The 20910-nt window shown below is 48.0% G+C and overlaps 1 protein-coding gene across 1 annotated transcript in view; it reads left to right on the top strand.

Moving 5' to 3' along the window:
* Positions 1 to 423: 423 nt before the first annotated feature.
* podxl2 (podocalyxin-like 2) overlaps positions 424 to 20910 on the top strand; it is a 46166-nt gene continuing 25679 nt past the window's right edge. Inside the window, exon 1 of the mRNA XM_080218645.1 lies at positions 424 to 471. Coding sequence (XP_080074771.1) covers positions 438 to 471 — 34 coding nt within the window. The 5' untranslated portion in view covers positions 424 to 437. The remainder of the gene's footprint in view (positions 472 to 20910) is intronic.

Genomic DNA, 20910 nt, shown 5'->3' with positions numbered 1-20910 from the left:
TTTGTTTTGCCAAGCAGGAAAGAGAAGGAAGAGAAGAGAAAAGGGTGGTGGGGGAGAGAGAGAGAGGAAGAGATACATTGGTGAAATTGATCGCATGTAAGTTTCATTCATCTGCGCTGTCCCTGGGAAGGAGGGAGGGAGGGAGGGAGGGGTTGGAGACTGGCAGAGGCTGTGATTGACTGAAAATGTAATTTCCACGCCGTTTTATTTCCTTTATCCGATTGTTCTCCCAGGCAAGGAAGACAAAAACAAAAACAAAAGGGGGGCGAGGGTACCAGGCGTTCGGAGGCTGCTGTTAACCCATTGCATTGAGCAAAGGGGATCTCATCAAGATATCTCCCAGAGAGAGAGAGAGAGATACATTCAGCCAGAGGAAGGGAAAGGCAGAGAGAGGGGAGAACTGAATCATCCTCTCTGTCTCTCTCTCTCTCTGCACCATGAACCCCACACAGTCTCTCCTTTGTCCATTAGGTGAGTGAAAATGTTTGATTCTTTCTGTGGTGTGTGTGTGTGTGTGGGGGGGGGGGTCTGGATTTGAAGAATGGGCTTGATGATGCTCTGGGGGAAGGGGGGGGGAGGATATTTTGCAGGGTGGGTGTGGATGTGCCAAAAGGGGATTGCTTGAGGACGTTCCCCTCAGTGCAAGGTCGTCTCCTCAGGAGATGGCAGCGCTCCCTCGGTTTGTGAATGAGCAGGGTTTGCATTCACGTAGCGCCTCTCCATCACTCCGGAACGTCCCCAGGAAGCAAGCGCCTTGGCAGCCAATGAGAATACTTTATTGTTTTGTTTTTTTTTGGGGGGGGGGCGAGGTTTAGGCACTGTGGTAGATGCAACACAGTAAGATCCCACAAGGAGCAATGTGGTAACTCAGGGGATTATGTGGGGGGGGGGGGTGCATCATCACCTCCTCTTCCCCACCCCAATAATCATCGTGGTTTCCTTAGTTAAGTTTCGCAGAATCCCTTCAGTGCAGGAGGAGACCATTTGGCCCATCGAGTCTGAGCTGACTCTCCCACCCTGGCCCTATCCCCTGTTACCCCAAGTATTTACCCTGCGTATCCACCCCCCTCCCCCCCCGCCTAACCTGCACATCGTTGGAGTGTGAGAGGAAATCGGAGCACCTGGAGGAAACCCACGTAGACACGGGGAGAGTGTGCAAACTCCACCCAGACAGTGACCCAAGCCGGGAATCGAACTGGTGCTGTAGGGCAGCAGTGTTAACCACTGTGCCACCGTGTCGCCCCTTAGGTTTCCTTTTGAGGTCTTTGTTTTACTTACAGTGCCCCCACCAGGGGCGGTTATTGTTGTTTGATTTGTTGAACATGTGTTTAATTGAAAAATGCATAAATGCCACTTTATTTATCCCTCAACCCCATTGCTAAATGTCCAGAGTGTGATATTTAGCGGCGGGGTTGAGGGGTAAATTTTAGCCCAGCGCACCCGGGAGTCGGGAACACTGCTCCCCTCCTTAACAGTGCTGTGAGACCCAGCAGACAGAGTCTCAATCAGCTTACTGTCTTATCCACGCTCCCTCCGTGCCGCACTGAGGCATCAGCCTAGATTCCAGTACCCTGGAGTGGGACTTAAAGCTTTGGGACCCAGAGACAGGCATGTTACCCGACTGAGTCACAACTGATCACTCAAACACACTGCGTTTCTAACAGGGAAATTTCAGCTGTCAGGTCAGGTAAAGTTACAGCGGAGGTAAATCAGTCAGATGTTTGAAAGGCTTTTTAAAGTTGTTTGATTTAAGTTATGGTGCGCGGTTAAATTATTGAACCAATCGACCGACCGTGGCATGTTCAGTATCAATAGTTTAATAGTTGCCTTGACTGCTGTTTGGAGATTTGTTCCTGGATGGTGAACAGCCCAGTTCAGTCCCGCTGCTGTGAGGCACAGGCACTGAAACTGGTTGGTGGTGTTGTGAGACTTCTTACAGTGTTTACCCCAGTCCAACGCCGGCATCTCCACATCATGGGTTGATCAAGCCCGTGGTTTGAATCTGCACATCTTGTAGTCAGATAGGGAACTGTCTTTGTCGTAGGAAAGGTGGGAAATAGAATCATGGGTTCCCTACAGTGCAGAAGGAGGCCATTCGGCCCATTGAGACTGCACTGACAAAGCACTTTACCCAGGCCCTATCCCGTAACCCTGCATAGTTACCCCATAAATTCCTGTAACCTACACATCTTTGGGGCAATTTAGCATGGCCGATTCACCGAACCTGCTCACCTTTGTAGTGTGGGAGGAAACCGGAGCACCCAGAGGAAACCTAGGCAGACACAGGGAGAGAATGTTTGTTTGTTTGTTTATTTATTTATAAATAATTTTTAGGGCGGTGCAGTGGTTAGCACGGCTGCCTCACAGGGCCAGGGACCTGGCTTCGATTCCCGGCTTGGGTCACTGTCTGTGTGGAGTCTGCATGTTCTCCCCGTGTCTGCGTGGGTTTCCTCCGGGTGCTCCGGCTTCCTCCCACGCTCCAAAAGTTGGCCATGCTAAATACTCCTCAGTGTACGCGAACAGGCGCCGGAGTGTGGTGACTCAGGGATTTTCACAGTAACTTCATTGCGGTGTTAATGTAAGCCTACCTGGAACAAATAAATAAACACTGTTATCATTGTAGGAAACTGGGCAGCTAGTTCATGCGCACAGCACGCTCCCACAGACAGCGGGGTGATAATGAGCAGACAGTCTGGTTTTGTGTTGTTGATTGAAGGATAAACATGGGCCAGGACACTGTGGAGAACTCCCCTGATCCTCTTCAAAATGGTGCTGTAAAACCTTTTATATCCACTGAGCACAGTCAAAGCTGATCCAAAAGTTAAAGTTTATTTATTAGTGTCACAAGTAGGCTTACATTAACACTGCAATGAAGTTACTGTGAAAACCCCCTAGTTGCCACCCACTGTTCGGGTACACTGAGGGAGAATTTAGCATGGCCAATCCACCTAACCAGCACGTCATTCAGACTGTGGGAGGAAACCGGAGCCCCCGGAGGAAACCCACGCAGACACGGAGAGAATGTGCAAACTCAGCATAGATAGTGACCCAAGCTGGGAATCGAACCCGGGTCAGTGGCTAACCACTGTGCCACAGAAGACAGCATCTCCTGCAATGTACCACTCCCTCAGTCAGCCACTGAAGTATCAGCCTTGATTTTATATACTCAAACCCTGGAACTGGATTCGAACCCAGAACCTTCCAGCTTGGAGGCAAGCAGTGCTACCTACTGAGCAACTCCAGGAGAGGCTTGAGGGAAAGATTAGGAGTGCACGGTGCATTCGGTCTGTCAATCTTGCTGTGTATCATCGTCCTGAAACGTTAACTCTGTTTCTCTCTCCCAGTGCTGCTTGAACTGATGAGTATTTCCATCATTTTCTGTTTTTATTACCATGTACATACCAGTTTGTCAACATTATTGTCCGGTAGAATCCATACCCATAGACTCTCTGCACTGCAGAAGTAGGCCATTCAGCCCATCGAGTCTACACTGGCTCTCTGAAACAGCATTTTACCTAGCTGCCCTATCCCTGTAGCCCTACACATTTAGCCTGGCCAATCCCCCTAACCTACACACACCTTTGGGCTGTGGGAGGAAACCCCCGCAGACACGGGGAGAACGTGCAGACTCCACACAGATGGTGACCCAAGCCGGGAATCGAACCCGGCTCCCTGGCCCTGGGAGGCAGCAGCGCTAACCACTGTGCCACCCACGTTACTGGTTCATACTGTTAGAAAGTTGTGGGTTGAAGTCCTGTCCCCTGGATTTGAATGTATAATCCAGCTGAGCATTCACAGGGCAAGTGTTGCCGTATCTGACATTGCTGTTTGGATGTGACATTAAAATCTGGCCCATTTAGCCTCTCTGGTGGACATAAAAGATTTATTCAAAGAAAAGTGTGGGATATTTATAGCTCAACCTTGTCAGATCACATTTAGTACAGAGAAATGTGAAGTAATGCATTTTGATAGGGTGAATAAAGAATAAACTGCATAATTTTAAAGGAGACGCAGGCACAGAGAGACCTTGGAGTTTATGGACTCAAAATTTTAAAGAAGCAGAACAAATTAAAAAAACTACAAAAATATATGTGGGATTCTTCCTCTTATTAGCAAAAGAATAGCATGGCAAAAAAAAGCCAGGATGCTTAAACCTTTTTAAAACACACGATTAAGCCTCAACTAGAGTATTGTGTCCGGTTCATTTTATAAAGTTTTATTTTTTTTATTAGTGTTGCAAGTAAGGCTTACATTAACATTGCAATGAAGTTACTGTAAAAATCCCCCAGTCCCCGCACTCTGGCTTCTCTTCAGGTACGCTGAGGGAGAATTTAGCACGGCCAATGCACCTGATCTCAGCACGTCTGAAAGACTGTGGGAGGAAACCAGAGCACCCGCAGGAAACCCACGCAGACATGGGGAGAACGTGCAGACTCCACGCAGACAGTGACCCAAGCTGGGAATCGAACCTGGGTCCTTGGTGCTGTGAAGCAGTAGTGTTAACCACTGTGCTGCCTGGGCACTGCACTTTAGGAAAGATATCAAAATCCCGTAGAGGGGATTTACTTGAATAATACAATGATGGGAGGGACTTTGGTTATATGATGAAACAATGGGGCAGCATCTGTGGAGAAAGAAATCGATGAACAAAGAAAATTACTGCACAGGAACAGGCCCTTTGGCCCTCCAAGCCTGCACCCATCATGCTGCCCATCTGAACTAAAATCCCCTACCCTTCTGGGGACCATACCCCTCTATTCCCATCCTATTCATGTACTTGTCAAGGCGCCCCTTAAAAGTCACTATCGTATCCGCTTCCACTGCCTCCTCTGGCAACAAGTTCCAGGCGCCCACCACCCTCTGTGGAAAAAATCTGCCTCGTACATCTCCTTTAAACCTTGCCCCTCGCACCTTAAACCTGTGCCCCCGAGTAATTGACTCTTCCACCCTGAGAAAAAGCTTCTGACTATCCACTCTGCCCACGCCTCTCATAATCTCGTAGACTTCTACCTGGTTGCTCTTCAACCTCCGTCATTCCAGCAAGAACAAACCAAGTGTCTCCAACCTCTCCTCACAGTTAATGTCCTCCATACCAGGCAACATCCTGGTAAATCTTTTTCTGTACCCTCTCCAAAGCCTCCACATCCTTCTGGTAGAGTGGCCACCAGAACTGAACACTATATTCCAAGCGCGGCCTCACTGAGGTTCTGTAAAGCTGCAACATGACTTGCCAATTTTTCAGGAGGAGAGAAACCCCAAATTCTCTATCCTAACCTTCCCTGGGGCAACACACTGAGACAGGGGGTGACTCCAAGTTCAGCGGCTCTATTAACCAAAGCGGCTGGGGTTTGCTGCGTTTGCTTCAGCCTATCGAGCATGGTTGTTAGTGCGGTTCCTGCTGTAGCTGTCAGGACAGAGACTAATTTGGAAAGGCTTTTGACACAGCCAGTTCCTGGGATGCTCCGCAGCACAAACAGCGATTTATTCAAAGCGGCATTTACACAAGAAATTGCATTTTTGACAGTTTGAGTTTATTGACCATAAGAACGGGGAACAGGAGTTCAGCCTGAGCCTGCTCTGCCAGTTAACATGGCTGACCTCACCTCGACCTCAACTCCTGTCCGTTCATCAGAGCCCTTCACACCCCATTTCTCATTAAAAATCTGCCCGCCTCTTAAATTTACCCAATGTCCCGGCATCCACTGTGTTCTGGGGTAATGAGTTCCACAGATTCACCACCCTTTGAGAGAGGCCAGGTCATTGAGTGTCTTTAAGACAGAGATAGGTAGGTCCTTGATTAATAAGGGGTTATGGGGAAAAGGCAGGAGAATTGTGGGGGAGAAAAATATCAGCCCTGATTGAATGGCGGAGCACATTCGATGGGCCGAGTGCCCTCACTCTGCTCCTATGGCTTATGGCATATGGGCGGCACGGTAGCACAGTGGGTTAACACTGCTGCTTCACGGCTCCAGGGTCCTGGGTTCGATTCCCAGCTCGGGTCACTGTCTGTGTGGAGTTTGCACATTCTCCTCGTCTCTGCGTGGGTTTCCTCCGGTTTCTTCCCACAGTCCAAAGATGTGCGGGTTAGGTTGATTGGCCATGCTAAAATTGCCTGTTAGTGTCCTGGGATTAGTGGGTAAGTGCGCAGGGATATGGGGTAGGGCCTGGATGGGATTGTGGTCGGTGCAGACTCGATGGGCCGAAGGGCCTCTTTCTGCACTGTAGGGTTTCTGTGATGTCTTATGGATGTAATTTCCCCCCGTCTTGGTTTTAAATTTGCCACCTCTAATCCTAAAGCAATGGCCTCTTGTTCTGGGTTGTCCCACAACAGGAAACACCCTCTCCATCTCTACTCTGTCAACCCCCCTTCTCATCTCGTGCACCATTTTAGCGTGGATGTATCGATAAATGTGCCGATGAAGCTGTCATTAATAACCCACCCTTCTAAACCGCCCGGGGGCTTGTAAGTGAATCCAGTGATTTATCAAAGTTGTAGACACTTAACCGATCTCTGAATTGGTCTGTCACATCACTCTGTTGTCTCAAAAACATGATGTGGAGATGCCGGTGTTGGACTGGGGTAAACACAGTAAGAAGCCTGACAACACCAGGTTTCAGTCCAACTGGTTTATTTGATAGTAAATTCGCAAGCTTTTCGTCCCTTGTTAACGAAGGGACAAACCCCAAAAGCTTGCAAGTTTACTATCAAATGAATTGGTTGGACTTAAACCTGGTGTTGTCAGACTTCTTACTGTGTCAAAAACACGACAGCAAAGGCATAATCTCAGAGTAAGGGGGTCGACTATTTAACGCAGAGATGAGGAGGAATTTCTTCTGTCAGAGGGGAGTGTATCTGTGGAATTCTTTACCACACAGGGTTGTAGAGGTTGGATCATTAAATATGTTCAAGGCTGAGATGGCCAGATTTCTAATCAATAAAGGAATCAAGAACAAAGAAAATTACAGCACAGGAACAGGCCCTTCGGCCCTCCAAGCCTGCACCGACCATGCTGCCCCCGACTGAACTAAAACCCCCTATCCTTCCGGGGACCATATCCCTCTATTCTCATCCTATTCATATGTTTGTCCAGACCCCCCCTCCCCCTCAACTGTCACTATCATATCTGCGTCCACCGCCTCCCCTGGCAGCGAGTTCCAGGCACCCACCCTCCTCTGTATTAAAAAAAACTTGGATCTCCTTTAAAACCTTGCCCCTCAAGGAATCAATGGTCACAGGGATAAGGCGGGAGAGTGGAGTTGAGGGTCATCCCATCAGACCAGTCAAGATCTTATTGAATGGCAAGAGCAGACTTGATGGGCTGAATGGCCTCTTTCTGCTCTTGCGTCTTGTGGTCTATTCAGAAGAAAATATCTGGATGGGTAACTGAGCTGCCGCCTGGGTGTTGAATTGGGAGATAATATTATTTGACCGTCATCTGATGGCTTCCTCTTGTGGGAGAATCGAGAAGTGGGGGCTTCACTATTTGGAAATTAACGGTCTGTCCGTTTAGCACAGAGTTCAGGAGAAGTGTTTTCTCCCAGAGTTAAGAATTCCATTCTTCCTCAGAAGGCAGTGGAAGCAGAGTCCTTGAATATTTTTTGAGACAGAAGTAGATAGATTCTTGATGAACAAGGGCGAGAAGATGCTTAAAATTCAGATTAGCCATCATCTCAGAGTCATCGAATCCCTACGTTGCAGGAAGAGGCCATTCAGCCCATCGATGCACTGACAACAATCCTACCCAAGCCCTGTCCCTGTAACTCCACATGTTTACCCATGGCCGATCCACCTGAGCAGCATGTCTTTTGGAGTGTGGGAGGAAACCGCAACACCCGGAGGAAACCCATGCGGACACGGGGAGAACGTGCAAACTCCACACTGACAGACACCCAAGGCCACAATTGAACCCAGATCCCTGGCACCGTGAGGCAGCGGTGCTAAGCACTGTGTGCTGCCTCTCATTGAATGGTCGAGGGGCCGAGTGGCCTACTCCTGCTCCTAATTCGTACGATCATGCGCTGTTTGTGGGATCTTGCTGTGTGAAAATTGGGTGCGACGTTTGCAGCAGTGCCTGAGGTTCAGTCAGTGCTTCGTTGGCTGTAGAGTAGTGCTTTTGCACGCACCAAAGTGGTGAAAGGTGCTATAGAAATGCAAGTCTTGTTGGTCAGAGTTGAGTGATGCGTAGCTCTGGTTTGGTCATCGGCCAAACCTTCACTCTCTGCAAAACGATACTGAAAATAACGGCCCGTTTATTTCCGATTTGAGTGGTTTGATGGATGGACACTTTGCTGCGATCAGTCTTGCTGCTGGTGCCCAGAACCTTCCAGAAGAGCAGCGGGCAGCTGAATGCCACAAATCTATTATCCCCGGGCTGCCAGCCTCAGAAACCGCAGAGTCACTGATCACGCACGCGACTGCCGCTGGCTGTTGTGAAAATGTGTGACGGATCCGGTTGGGGCAGGAGTGTGTTCTGGCGAGCTGCGGTGACCGGCCCCTGAGTGGCTGTGTCGCCGACAGCAGCAATCCCTTACCGAAGAGGTGGAACGAGGTCACCCTGAGCAGAAGCGTAGGCGGAAACCCGTGTAACTGTTTCTCTCCCCTCCTCACCTCGCGTTTTAGATCATAGCACAGATCATAGCATAGAGCGCAGTGGGTTAGCATTGCTGCCAGGGGCCCGGGTTCGATTCCCGGCTTGGGTCACTTGTCTGTGTGGAGTCTGCATGTTCTCCCCGTGTCCACGTGGGTTTCCTCCCACAGTCCGAAAGATGTGCCGATTAGGGTACATTGACCCAAACAGGCGCTGGAGTGTGGCGACCAGGGGAATTTCACAGTAACTTCATTGCAGTGTTAATGTAAACTTTACTTGTGACTAATAAATAAATTTTAACTTTAAAAAACTTTACAGTGCAGAAGGAGGCCATTTGGCCCATCGAGTCTGCACCAACAATAATCTCACCCAGATCCTATCCCTGTAACCCCATGTCTTTACCCTGCTAACCCCCCGACACTAATGGGCAATTTATCACGGCCAATCCACCTCACCTGCATATCTTTGTCGTGTGAGAGGAAACCGGAGCACCCGGAGGAAATCCACACAGACACAGGGAGAACAGGCAAACTCGGCACAGAGTGACCCAATCCGGGAATTGAACCTGAGTCCCTGGCACTGTGAGGCAGCAGTGCTAACCACTTTGCCACCGTGCTGCCCTTTTCTCCCCCTTCCTGACTTGATGGCTCTTTCTGTAATGAGGTGACCAGAGCTGTCCTCAAGTTGCGGTCTAACTAATATTTCATGTAAATCCAACGTAACCTCCCTGCCCCTGTATTCTATTCCTTGACTATTAAAGGAAAGTATTCCAACTGTCCACTTAACCATGTGGCGGGTGGCACAGTGGGTTAACACTGCTGCCTCACAACGCCAGGGACCCAGGTTCGATTCCCAGCTTGGGTCACCGTCTGTGTGGAGTTTGCACATTCTCCCCGTGTCTGCGTGGGTTTCCTCTGGGTGCTCCGGTTTTCTCCCACATTCTGAAAGGTGAGTTGGTTAGGGTGCACCAGAATGTGACAACTAGGGGAATTTCACAGTAACTTCATTGCAGTGTTAATGTAAGCCTACTTGTGACTAATGAATAAATAAATAAACTTACTTTTAAGGCAGGGGAATGAGGATGAGAAAAATATCAGCTATGATTGAATAGTGAAGCAGACTCGATGGGCTGAGTGGCCTAATTCTGCTCCCATGTCTTATGGTCATCTTCAATCCATTGGCAATAGTTTGCAGTAGTGGGTGGCAGAGTGGTTAGCACGGCTGCCTCACAGCGCCAGGGTTCAACTACAGCCTTGGGTCAGTGAGCCAAGTCTGTATGTTCTCCCCATGTCTGCGTGGGTTTCCTCCGGGTGCTCCAGTTTCCTCCCACACTCCAAGGATGTGCGCGTTAGATGGATTGGCCATGCCTAATTGCCCCTTAGTGCCCCAAGGTGTGTGGGTTAGACAATGTTACCATGGTAATTGCATTGGGGTCGCAGGGATATGCGGGAGGGGACATTCGAGGAAACAAATATAAAAAGAATTCCAGTTTATTTAAAAAATCTCATCTTCCCCCCCCTGTTTTATTGCCAATTTTCTTCAATCCTCTCCTCTGGTTACTGATTGTCCTGTCAATAGAACATCAACAGTCCTCACAATTTTGAACACCTCCATTAAATCTCCTCTCGATAATCTCCCCTACTCCTGGGTGTTTAACTCCTGTTTCTCCAATCGCCCAACGTGACTGAAGTTGGAAAAAAATATTTAAACTCTCCGCAGAACTAAAATTGAAAAAAAAAGCTGAAACGATGCTGCCATCTTGGATCGGGAACAGAGGATTGTGGGATACAGCGGGAATTCTGCATTCTCGGAGGTGTCGGGAAAGAGCGGGTGGATTTTTAATCAATTCCACACGTGTAAACTTACCAGCACTAAACCAACCCACTGACCCGCAGACTAATGAGACAAGCTGTTTAATTTCACACCCAGGGCGACGTCCCTCCTCCAGTTAATCTCTTTTGAGACATTAGGTGAGACAGATGATGGAATCTGACCATTGCTGCCTGCAAGGATATTATTAAACTGGAAAGAGTGCGGAAAAGATTGACTCGGATGCTACTGGGACTTGACGGATTGAGTTATAAGGAGAGGCTGGATAGACTGGGACTCTGGAGTGTAGGAGGCTGAGGGGTGATCTTATAGAGGTCTATAAAATAATGAGGGGCACAGATCAGCGAGATAGTCAATATCTTTTCCCAAAGGTAGGGGTGTCTAAAACTAGAGGGCTTAGAAGAGCAAATGATTTCTCCCACCCCACCATCCGTCTCATCCTGAAACATTCATCACCTGACCTCTGAACTCAAACCTCCCCACCTGGTCAGAGTTTTTCACCACCTTCCATAGATAGTTTATGAGCTACAAAAGCAATCCTCAAAGAAAATGGGGGGAAAAAGCACAATTTCTTTTAATGCCCCTACAACTTCTTGTTTTTCTTCTCAGTCACTGTATCATAGAATCCACAGTGCAGAAGGAGGCCATTTGGCCCATTGAACCTGCTCCGACAATAGTTCCACCCAGGTCCTATTTCTGTAACCCTAATTATTTACCCTGCTAATCCCCCTGACACTAAGGGGGGGGGCAATTTAGCTCGGCCAATCCACCTAACCCGCGTGTCTTTGGACTGTGGGAGGAAACCGGAGCACCCGGAGGAAACCCACACAGACATGGGGAGAATGTGCAGAATTCACTGTTACCCAAGGCCAGAATTGAACCTGTGTCCCTGGCGCTGTGAGCCAACCACTGTGCCACCTCATTGTGTGAGCTGAGCTGACAAATCCTGGCCAATGGTTCCCCCATCAGGAGATTGACTTTTTGTTTGATTTGATTTATCATTGTCACGTGTACCGGGATCCAGTGAAAAGTATTGTTTCTGGCACACAAAGCATACCGTTCATAGAGAAGGAAAGGAGAGAGTGCACATAAGAACATAAGAAATAGGAGCAGGAGTAGTCACATACAGTAAAAATTATTGTTTCTTGCGTGCTATACAGACAAAGCATACCGTTCATAGAGAAGGAAACGAGGGAGTGCAGAATGTGGTGTTACAGTCACAGCGAGGGTGTAGAGAAAGGTCAACTCATTGCGAGGTAGGTCCATTCAAAAGTCTGACAGCAGCAGGGAAGAAGCTGTTCTTGAGTCGGCTGGTACGTGAGCTCAGTCCGAGTCCTTTTGTTACCTCCTGTTATTTGCTTCACTGCCAGAAGTGAGGATAATGGCACTGAGGCCGATGATCTGGGTGAGCAGCTGAGGGGAGGGAAGGAGGGAGAGAAGAACACAAATTGGAGACAGGAGTTGAAACTGTGGAGCGAAAGAGAGAGACAGGGAAAAGGAGAGAGGGAAATAGAGACAGAGACAACAAGAATATAAATTTGAACCTTGGTACTGTTTCTTTAGATTGGAATATTACGCTCTGTTACGTTAGAAAAGATCATGAGCAAAACCAAACAATTCTAGACCAAACAGCCGAACATCTTGTGTCAGGAAATTGCTGGAATCTATCATTAACGACAGTGAGAAGTCTCACAACACCAGGCAAAAGTCCACCAGGTTTACCTGGAATCACGAGCTCTCGGAGTCACTCACCTGACGAAGGAGCGGCGCTCTGAAAGCTCGTGATTCCAAATAAACCTGTTGGACTTTAACCCGGTGTTGTGAGACTTCTTACTGTGTTTACCCCAGTCCAACGCCGGCATCTCCACATCATTGAGGACAGTGTAACTGAACACTGTGAACATTTTGTCTCCAAGCAGGCAATGCTCATTTTTAAAATTCTCAGTCTTGTCTTCAGATAACTCTGTGGCTTTATTCCTCACCGCCTCCAGCCCACAATCCTTCCCGAGTTCTGCGATCCTCCAGTCTTGGCCTTTTTGCACATCCCCTGTATTAATCACTCCACTATTGGCAGCCTTATTTTCAGCTGCCTGGTCTCTAAAGCTCTGAAATTTCCTCCTTAAACTTCTCTGTCTTGAAGCTTTAAGATCGTTTCAGATAATCCTTAAAATTTACCTCCTCACCAACTCTTAATACCTCCATATGAGGCTCAGTTTCCAATTGTGTTTGATAAGTCACCTTTGAGAAGTGCTAACTACATTCAAGACTCAACACAACAATGTGTATCATGTCAGGTACCCTCCAATCAACTCAGCTCCCCAAACTTCCCCTCACATAAGGAGGGAGATTGCAACAAGAAAGCTCCTTGAGAAGGTTTACCTTGACCCTAGCTTGCCGCTACACAAGAGCCTTCCCAGTCCAGCTGCGAGGAATAACAGGCCTGACGGCAGCAGGAATGGAGCCAGGAAGCTACTATTAAAAACCACTTCCTATCACAGATCCCACAGCCCACCCACCCAGCTTCAACCAGTCACGCCAGCACTGGGCACTCCTCAACTGTTAGCACAGGGCCCTTGTATAGCAAATTGGCACAAGTGGGTGGCACAGTGGTTAGCTGTGCCGCTTCACATCACCAGAGACCCGGGTTCAATTCCCGGCTTGGGTCACACTCTGTGCGGAGTTTGCACATTCTCCCCGTATCTGTGTGGGTTTCCTCCGGGTGCTCCGGTTTCCTCCCACAGACTGAGAGACGTGTTGGTTAGGGTGCATTGGGCCGTGCTAAATTCTCCCTCTGTGTAACCCGAACAGGCGCCGGAGTGTGGAGACTAGGGGATTTTCACAGGGACTTCATTGCAGTGTTAATGTGAGCCCGCCTGTGACACTAGGAATAATCTTTAAATACTTTAAGTGGGAGCTTGCGGGGAACCGAGGCTGCAGCTGAGGTGTCCCCCAGTCAGTGATTCACATCATTGAACTCTCCCCCTCTCAGAGCGGGGCACTCAGAGAGTTCCGTTTAGCCTCTGCGGAAACTATCGTCTGGCCTTTTGATTACTGCTCACGCTAAGAAAGCCTAAATTCACCGAAATACCGCAACACTGGGGGAGGCTGGCGGGGAATTTAGGAGAGAGGCAATGAGGTGAGTTCCGTGCCAAAGGAAAATGGTGAGGATTATTTGATTCTGCTTCCCTTTCAATCTTTCTCAAACGCTAAGTGAGTTGGGGGCACAGAGGGGGAAATGCAACCACAAAGAGGCCAGTCTTTCAGTGCCTGACCCAACACAACACTTCAGTGCTGCCAGTTCCAGGAACCGTGATGCCAGGGATTATGATGAGACTCTTAGCCTGGCCTAAGGAAAGGCTTAACCTACAGGCCGATGTTGTTGCCACTGAGGTAACCTATTGACAGCTCCTCACCGATGAACTCCAGTAACCTTTTATTTGATTGGCAGCTGTTTTGTTTTAACGGGGATATAAGAACCAAGGTGGACCATTCAGCTCCTTGAGCCGGTTCCACTCTTCAAAGGGATCGCGGGGGTTGACCTCAGTAACTCCCATATACCTGCCATACAACCTCAACGAGGCCCATGGAGTATGAGATCCCTGACTGAGGGAGGCACAATAAGTAGTCTCACAACACCAGGCTACAGCCCAACAGGTTTATTTGGTAGCACGAGCTTTCGGAGTGTTGCCCCTTCACTGTCGCCCAGAGGAATCCCACGCTGAGACGGGGAGAACATGCAGACTCCCACACAGTGACTCAAGCTGGCAATCGAATTCAGGTCCCTGGTGCTGTGAGGCAGCAGTGGTGACCACTGTGCCAAATGTGTGTATATGTGTGCGCATTAGTATACAAGTGATTGAGGATCGGTGAATAGGCTGGATAAGCTAGGACTTTTCCCTGGGAAAGAAGGAGTATGAAGTCTGACCCCATGGAGATTTATAAAATAATGACACTCTGGATTATGCTGGCTGCTTTGCCGAGGCAGTGGGAAGTGTAGACGGTGTCAATGGATGGGAGGCTGGTTTGCGTGATAGACTGGACTTAGTGCATGACCCTTTGTAGTTTATTGCCGTCTTGGGCAGAGCAGGCGCCATACCAAGCTGTGATACAACCAGAAAGAATCCTTATTATAGTGCGTCTGTAGAAGTTGGTGAGAGTCCTAGCAGCATACCAAATTTCCTTAGTCTCCTGAGAAAGTAGAGGCATTGGTGGGCTTTCTTAACTGTTGCAACTGCATGGGGAACCAGGACAGGTTATTGGCGATCTGGATCTTGAAGCTCTCGACCATTTCTACTTCATCCCCATTGCTGTAGACAGGGACATGTTCTCCACCATGTCCCTGAAGTTGATGACTATCTCCTTCATTTTGTTGACACTGAGGGAGAGATTATTGTCCTTGCACCAGTTCACCAGAATCTCTGTCTAATTCCTGTTCTGTGTCTCGTCATTGTTTGAGATCCGGCCCATTATGGTGGTGTCATCAACGAAGTTGAAAATCGAGTTGGAGGGGAATTTGGGATTAGGGTTACAGATGGAAAATATACTGCTTGATTGAAGTCCAATGGAGGTGTGACCCTGCTATCCTCAACTCAACAGATTAAATTTCATCTAAAAAAAAAACTTTATAGTCATTCATTTGTGGGACACGGGTGTCGCTGGCTGGGCCAGCATTTATTGCTCTCCCTAGTTGCCCTTGGAAGTCAACGGAGAGTCAAACCACATTGCTGTGGCCCTGGAGTCACGTGTAGGCCAGACCGGGTAAGGACGGCAGATTTCCTTCCCTAAAGGACATTAGTGAAACAGATGGGCTTTCCGACAATCAACAATGATCATCAGTAGATTCTTAATTCCAGATACTTTTTATTGAATTCAAATTCCACCGTCTGCGGTGCTGGGATTCGAACCCGGGTCCCCAGAACATTGGCTGAGTTTCTGGATTAATAATCTGGCAATAACATCACTCGGCCATTTCTTCACCCAAAATCTTGTTTGCTACAGAGAACTCTGAATGCTCAATAGTTGAGTGTATTTAAGACAGAGGTTGACAAGATTTCTGGGTTCTTATGGAATTAAGGATATGGGGATAGTGCAGGAAGGTGGAGTTGTGATAGAAGACCAGCCATGATCTTGTTGAATGAAGGAGCGGGCTTGAAGGGCCAAATAGCCAACTCCACTTCCTACTTGCTACATTCTTTATTGCAATCTGCCCTATTTATCCGCGAGATTGGGAGACACTCACTGACATCCTGTTTGTTTGTTGGCAGTTACTCTGTGGCTTGAGCTCACCGATAGGATTTAACGGTAACATGGTCATGAAGGGCACTGTTTTGCTCCTACCCATGATGTCAGTGGGTGCGTGGCACAGTGGTTAGCACTACTGCCTCACAACACCAGGGACCCGGGTTCGATTCCCAGCTTGGATCACTGTCTGTGTGGAGTCTACATGTTCTCCCTGTGTCTATGTGGGTTTCCCCCCCAGAGTCCGAATGCTGGTTAGATGTATTGGCCATGCTAAATTCTCCCTCAGTGTACCCGAACAGGCGCCAGAGTATGACGACTAGGGGATTTTCACAATAACTTCATTGCTGTGTTAATGTAAGCCTACTTTTTTTGCAATTCCAATGGACATAGTGGCACTCCTGCCTCACAGTGCCAGGGATCCGGGTTCAATTCCTGCCTCAGGTCACTGTCTGTGTGCAGTCTGCACATTCTCCCTAAGCCTGCATGGATTTCCTCCGGGTGCTCCAGTTTCCTCCCACGTACCAAAGATGTGCAGGTTAGGTGGATTGGCCATGCTAAATTGCCCGTGAGTACCCAAAGATGTGTAAGTTAGCAGGGTAAATACTTGGGGTTACGGGGAACAGGTCTGGGTGAGACTTCCCCTTAGTGTCAGAAGGATTACATAGAACGTAGAAAAAAACTACAGCACAAACAGGCCCTTCGGCCCACAAATTGTGCCAATCGTATCTCTTTCCACTAGGCTGACCTATTACCCTCAATTCTATTAAGTCCCATGTACTCATCCAGAAATCTCTTAAAAGACCCGATCGAATTTGCCTCCACCACCACCGATGTCAGCCGATTCCACCATTACGTAGGGTTACAAGGATAGGGCCTGGATGGGATTGTGGTCAGTGCAGACTCGATGGGCCGAATGGCCTTCTTTTGCACTGTAAGGATTCTATGATACTTGCAACACTAATAAATAAACTTTAAAAAGAATTGGTGTGAATTGCTCTAGGTTGGCAGCAGTGCTGCTTCTCCGGGTTATCTGAAGACCTGGACGAGGTACTTGGATCCATTTCCCATTTTTGTACACTTTTTTGTTCTCATTGGCCTACTTGATGCCTGATACAAATTGTAACATGTTGACTCTGACTCCAGTGAGTTCACTCAAAACTTTCACATCAACTTTCAGACGGAGCCAAGTGATTTAAGATCAAATAAGAATGTGTTTGACACACAAAGAGCTAGATTTCTGAAAAATTCAGACTTCCAGGAGGGGGTTGTCAACTGATTAACTTTGATTTCCTGCGCTGAATATGTGAAAAGGATGTTGTTGCCATGGCAAAGAGTCTCTCAAAGGTAACACCACAGAGGCATCCTGCCTAGAAGGAGACCATTTAACTCAAAATGACTCTTTGAAGGAGCTGTCCAATTCGGGGAGTGCTAATGTCACTGGTCTAATAATCCAGAGATCCAACGCTTGAGGGGGCATGAGTTCAAATCCCACCTCGGGAGCTGGTGGAATTTAGTTAATTAATAAATATGGAATTGAAAACTAGTCTCATGGTGACCATGAAGCTATCATTGACTGTCAAGAAAACCCCCACCTGGTTTAGGAAAGGAAATCTGCCAGCCTGGCCTCTGTGACTCCAGATCCATAGCAATGTGGGTGATTCTTAATTGCCCCCTAAAATGGCCCAGCAAGCCACTCTGTTCAACGGCAATTATGGTTGGGCAACCAGTTGAGGTGTAACTTTTTTAGGAAGGCCGTAGAAAGAAACTTTTCAATAACTAGGGGCATAGATTTAAGTTAAGGGGCATACACGCGGTGGGTCGTGCGAGGGCTGCTCTTGGATGTTGCTCCGAGAGTTGCCGAGTGCTTCACATCGTTTAGTGTACGCTTAAAGTGGACCAACTGACGGGCAACATGACAGCTCAGTGACTATCACTGTCTGCTGTGCAGATACATGGACCTGGGTTGGATCTCCGACTTGGGTCGGTGTCTGCGGGAGTTTGCACATTCTCCCCGTGCTTGCGTGGGTTTTCTCCGGGTGCTCCGGTTTCCTCCCACACCCCAAAAACGTGCTCTTAGGCTGATTGGTGTTAACAAATTGTCCCTAAATTGGATCCCCCTTAATCTGGTGCACCCCTTTATTGTGGAGTCCAAGAGGCGTAGACAAAAGTTGTAGGTAGAAGGAGGATGGGAATGAGGCACTCACTGAATGTTAAAATGGGTGGCGTGGGCCTGTAGGGCCAAAGGGCCTCTTTCCTGTGCTGTGTTGTTCTTTGTTTGTTCTTTGAGATTTAGAGGGGATTTGAGGAAAAACCTTCTCACCCAAAGGGTGGCAGGAATCTTGAACTCATTGACTGAAAAAGTGGTCGAGGCGGGAAGCCTCACAACATTTAAGAAGCATTAAGATGAGCAGTTGAAACACCCTAGCACACGAGGTGATGGACCAAGTGCTGGAAAATGGAATTAGAATAGATAGGTGCTTGATGGCCGGCACAGACATGATGGGCCAAAGGGTCTCTTTCTTGCTCTAAGCTCTGATTCTAAGTGTTGGCCTTGGCAGTGATGGCCCCCTCTATGAAAGAATAAGGGAAGATTCTGCTCCCCTGCTCGAAGAACAGAAGAAATAGGAGCAGGAACATCTCTTTCTTTCAATTTCACCATTTCTTTCTCCGAAAACTAAGGAAATTCAGCATGTTCGATACGACTCTCACCAACTTTTACAGATGCGCATAGAAAGCATTCTTTCTGGTTGTATCACAGCTTGGTATGGGCACCTGCTCTGCCCAAGACTGCAAGGAACCACAAAAGGTCATGAATGTAACCCAGTCCATCACTCAAACCAGCCTCCCATCCGTTGACTCTGTCTATACTTCCCACTGACTCGGAAAAGCAACCAGCATAATTAAGGATCCCCACACACTGGGGATCTTTTTCTTCCACTTTCATCCATCGGGAAAAAGGTACAAAAATCTGGGGTCACGTACCAACCGACTCAAGAGCAGCTTCTTCCCTGCTGCTGTCAGACTTTTGAATGGACCTAGTCGCATTAAGTGGATCTTTCTCTACACCTTAGCTATGACTGTAACACCACATTCTGCACCCTGTCCTTTCCTTTTCTATGAACGGTATGCTTTGTTTCTATAGCGTGCAACAAACAATACTTTTTTTTGTATACCAATACATGTGACAATAATAAATCAAATCAGATCAATTCCTGTGTATCCAAAGAGGTGCAAACTCAACAATAGACCATCCGTAGTCCCTGGCATATAGAACCCCAAAGGTTCAAACTTCTCCTCGTCTCAGTCCAAAATGATTGACCTCATGCCCTGAGACAATACCCCCTGAGTTTTAAACTCTCCAGCCACACGGAAACAACCTCTTAGCTCCTACCTTGCCCCCCATTCTCTAAATGGTAAGTTTTTTCCCAGGGTGGAAGTGTCAGTTACTAGGGGCAGAGGTTTAAGGTGCGAGGGGCAAGGTTTAAAGAAGGTGTACAAGACAAGTTTATTTTACAGAGGATGGTGGGTGTCTGGAACTTGTTGCCGGGGGAGGGAGTGGAAGCAGATACAATGGTGACTTTTTAAGGGGCATCTTGACAAATCTATGAATAGGATGGGAATAGAGGGATTTGATCCCCGGAAAGGTAGGGGTTTTAGTTCAGTTGGGCAGCATGGACGGTGCAGGCTTGGAGGGGTCGAAGGGCCTGTGCTGTAATGTTCTTTGTTCATTTTAACGAGGTCACCTTTCAGTCTTCTAAGTTCTGTGTTCAGTAGATCCAATGCCAACAACCTTCTCTTTTTTGTGTTCATCCAGTTCCCTTTTGAAAGTTACTATTGAATCTGTGTCCACTCCTCCTTGTGGCAGTACACACATCGAGTCTGCCCCGACAACGATACCACCCAGGTCCTATCTCCGAAACCCCACATTGACCCCGCTAATCCCGCTAACATACACATCCCAGGACACTGAGGGGCAATTTAGCACGGCCAATCAACCTCACCCACACATCTTTGGAGTGTGGGAGGAAACCGGAGCACCCGGAGGAAACCCACGCAGACACGGGGAGAACGTGCAAACTCCACACAGACTGTGACCCAAGCCGGGAATCGAACCTGCGTCCCTGGCTCTGTAAGGCAGCAGTGCTAACCACCGTGCCACCACGCCGCCCCTCAACACGTAGCTCAAGCTCAAGGCCAGCCCCAGTAGATACTCAGGATGAACAAACTCAGAGACTGGCAGACTCTAGGAATGAACCCACACAAGAAAATGTGTGGCACTGCCCCTTTACACGTGAGCAGTATGGCATTCTCCCTTTAATGACCCAGGAGAATTATGGCACTGTCCCTTTAATTATTTGCGTGAAACATGCCACTGTGCTTTTAATTGGGCAGCCCAGTGGCGCCAGGGACCCAGATTCGATTTCAGACTTGAGTCACCATCGGTGTGGAGTTTGTACATTCTGCCCGTGTCTGTGTGGGTTTCCTCCGGGTGCTCCGGTTTCCTGGAAGATGTGCTGGTTAGGTGCATTGACCCGAGTATGGATACAAAATTGGCTTGAGGACAGAAGCCAGAGGGTGGTTGCAGAGAGTTGTTTTTCAAACTGGAGGTCTGTGACCAGTGATATGCCTCAGGGATCAGTGCTGGGCCCACTGTTGTTTGTCATTTATATTAATGATTTGGATGAGAATTTAGGAGGTGTGGTTAGTGAGTTTGCAGATGACAGCAAGATTGGTGGCATTGTGGACAGTGAAGAAGGTTATCTCAGATTGCAAGGGGATCTTAATCAATTGGGCCAGTGGGCTGATGAATGGGAGATGGAGTTTAATTTAGATAAATGTGAGGTGATGCATTTTGGTAGATTGAACCAGGGCAGGACTTACTCAGTTAATTGAGGGAGCGTTGGGGAGAGTTACAGAACAAAGAGATCTAGGGGTACATGTTCATAGCTCTTTGACAGTGGAGTCACAGGTGGACAGAGTGGTGACGAAGGCATTCGACATGATTGGTTTTATTGGTCAGAACATTGGATACAGGAGTTGGGACGTCTTGTTGAAGTTGTACAAGACATTGGTAAGGCCACACTTGGAATACTGTGGGCAGTTCTGGTCACCCTATTAGAGAAAGGATATTATTAAACCAGAAAGAGTGCAGAAAGGATTTACCAGGATGCTACTAGGACTTGATAGTTTGAATTATAAGGAGAGGCTGGATAGACTGGGACTTTTTTCTCTGCAGCATAGGAGGCTTGGG

This window comes from Carcharhinus amblyrhynchos, chromosome 3 (assembly GCF_965287045.1).
Source record: "Carcharhinus amblyrhynchos chromosome 3, sCarAmb.v2.hapA, whole genome shotgun sequence".
NCBI classification, from domain to species: Eukaryota; Metazoa; Chordata; class Chondrichthyes; order Carcharhiniformes; family Carcharhinidae; genus Carcharhinus; species Carcharhinus amblyrhynchos.
Note: the sequence above shows the minus strand (reverse complement) of the source record. Positions and strands in the feature narration are given on the sequence as shown.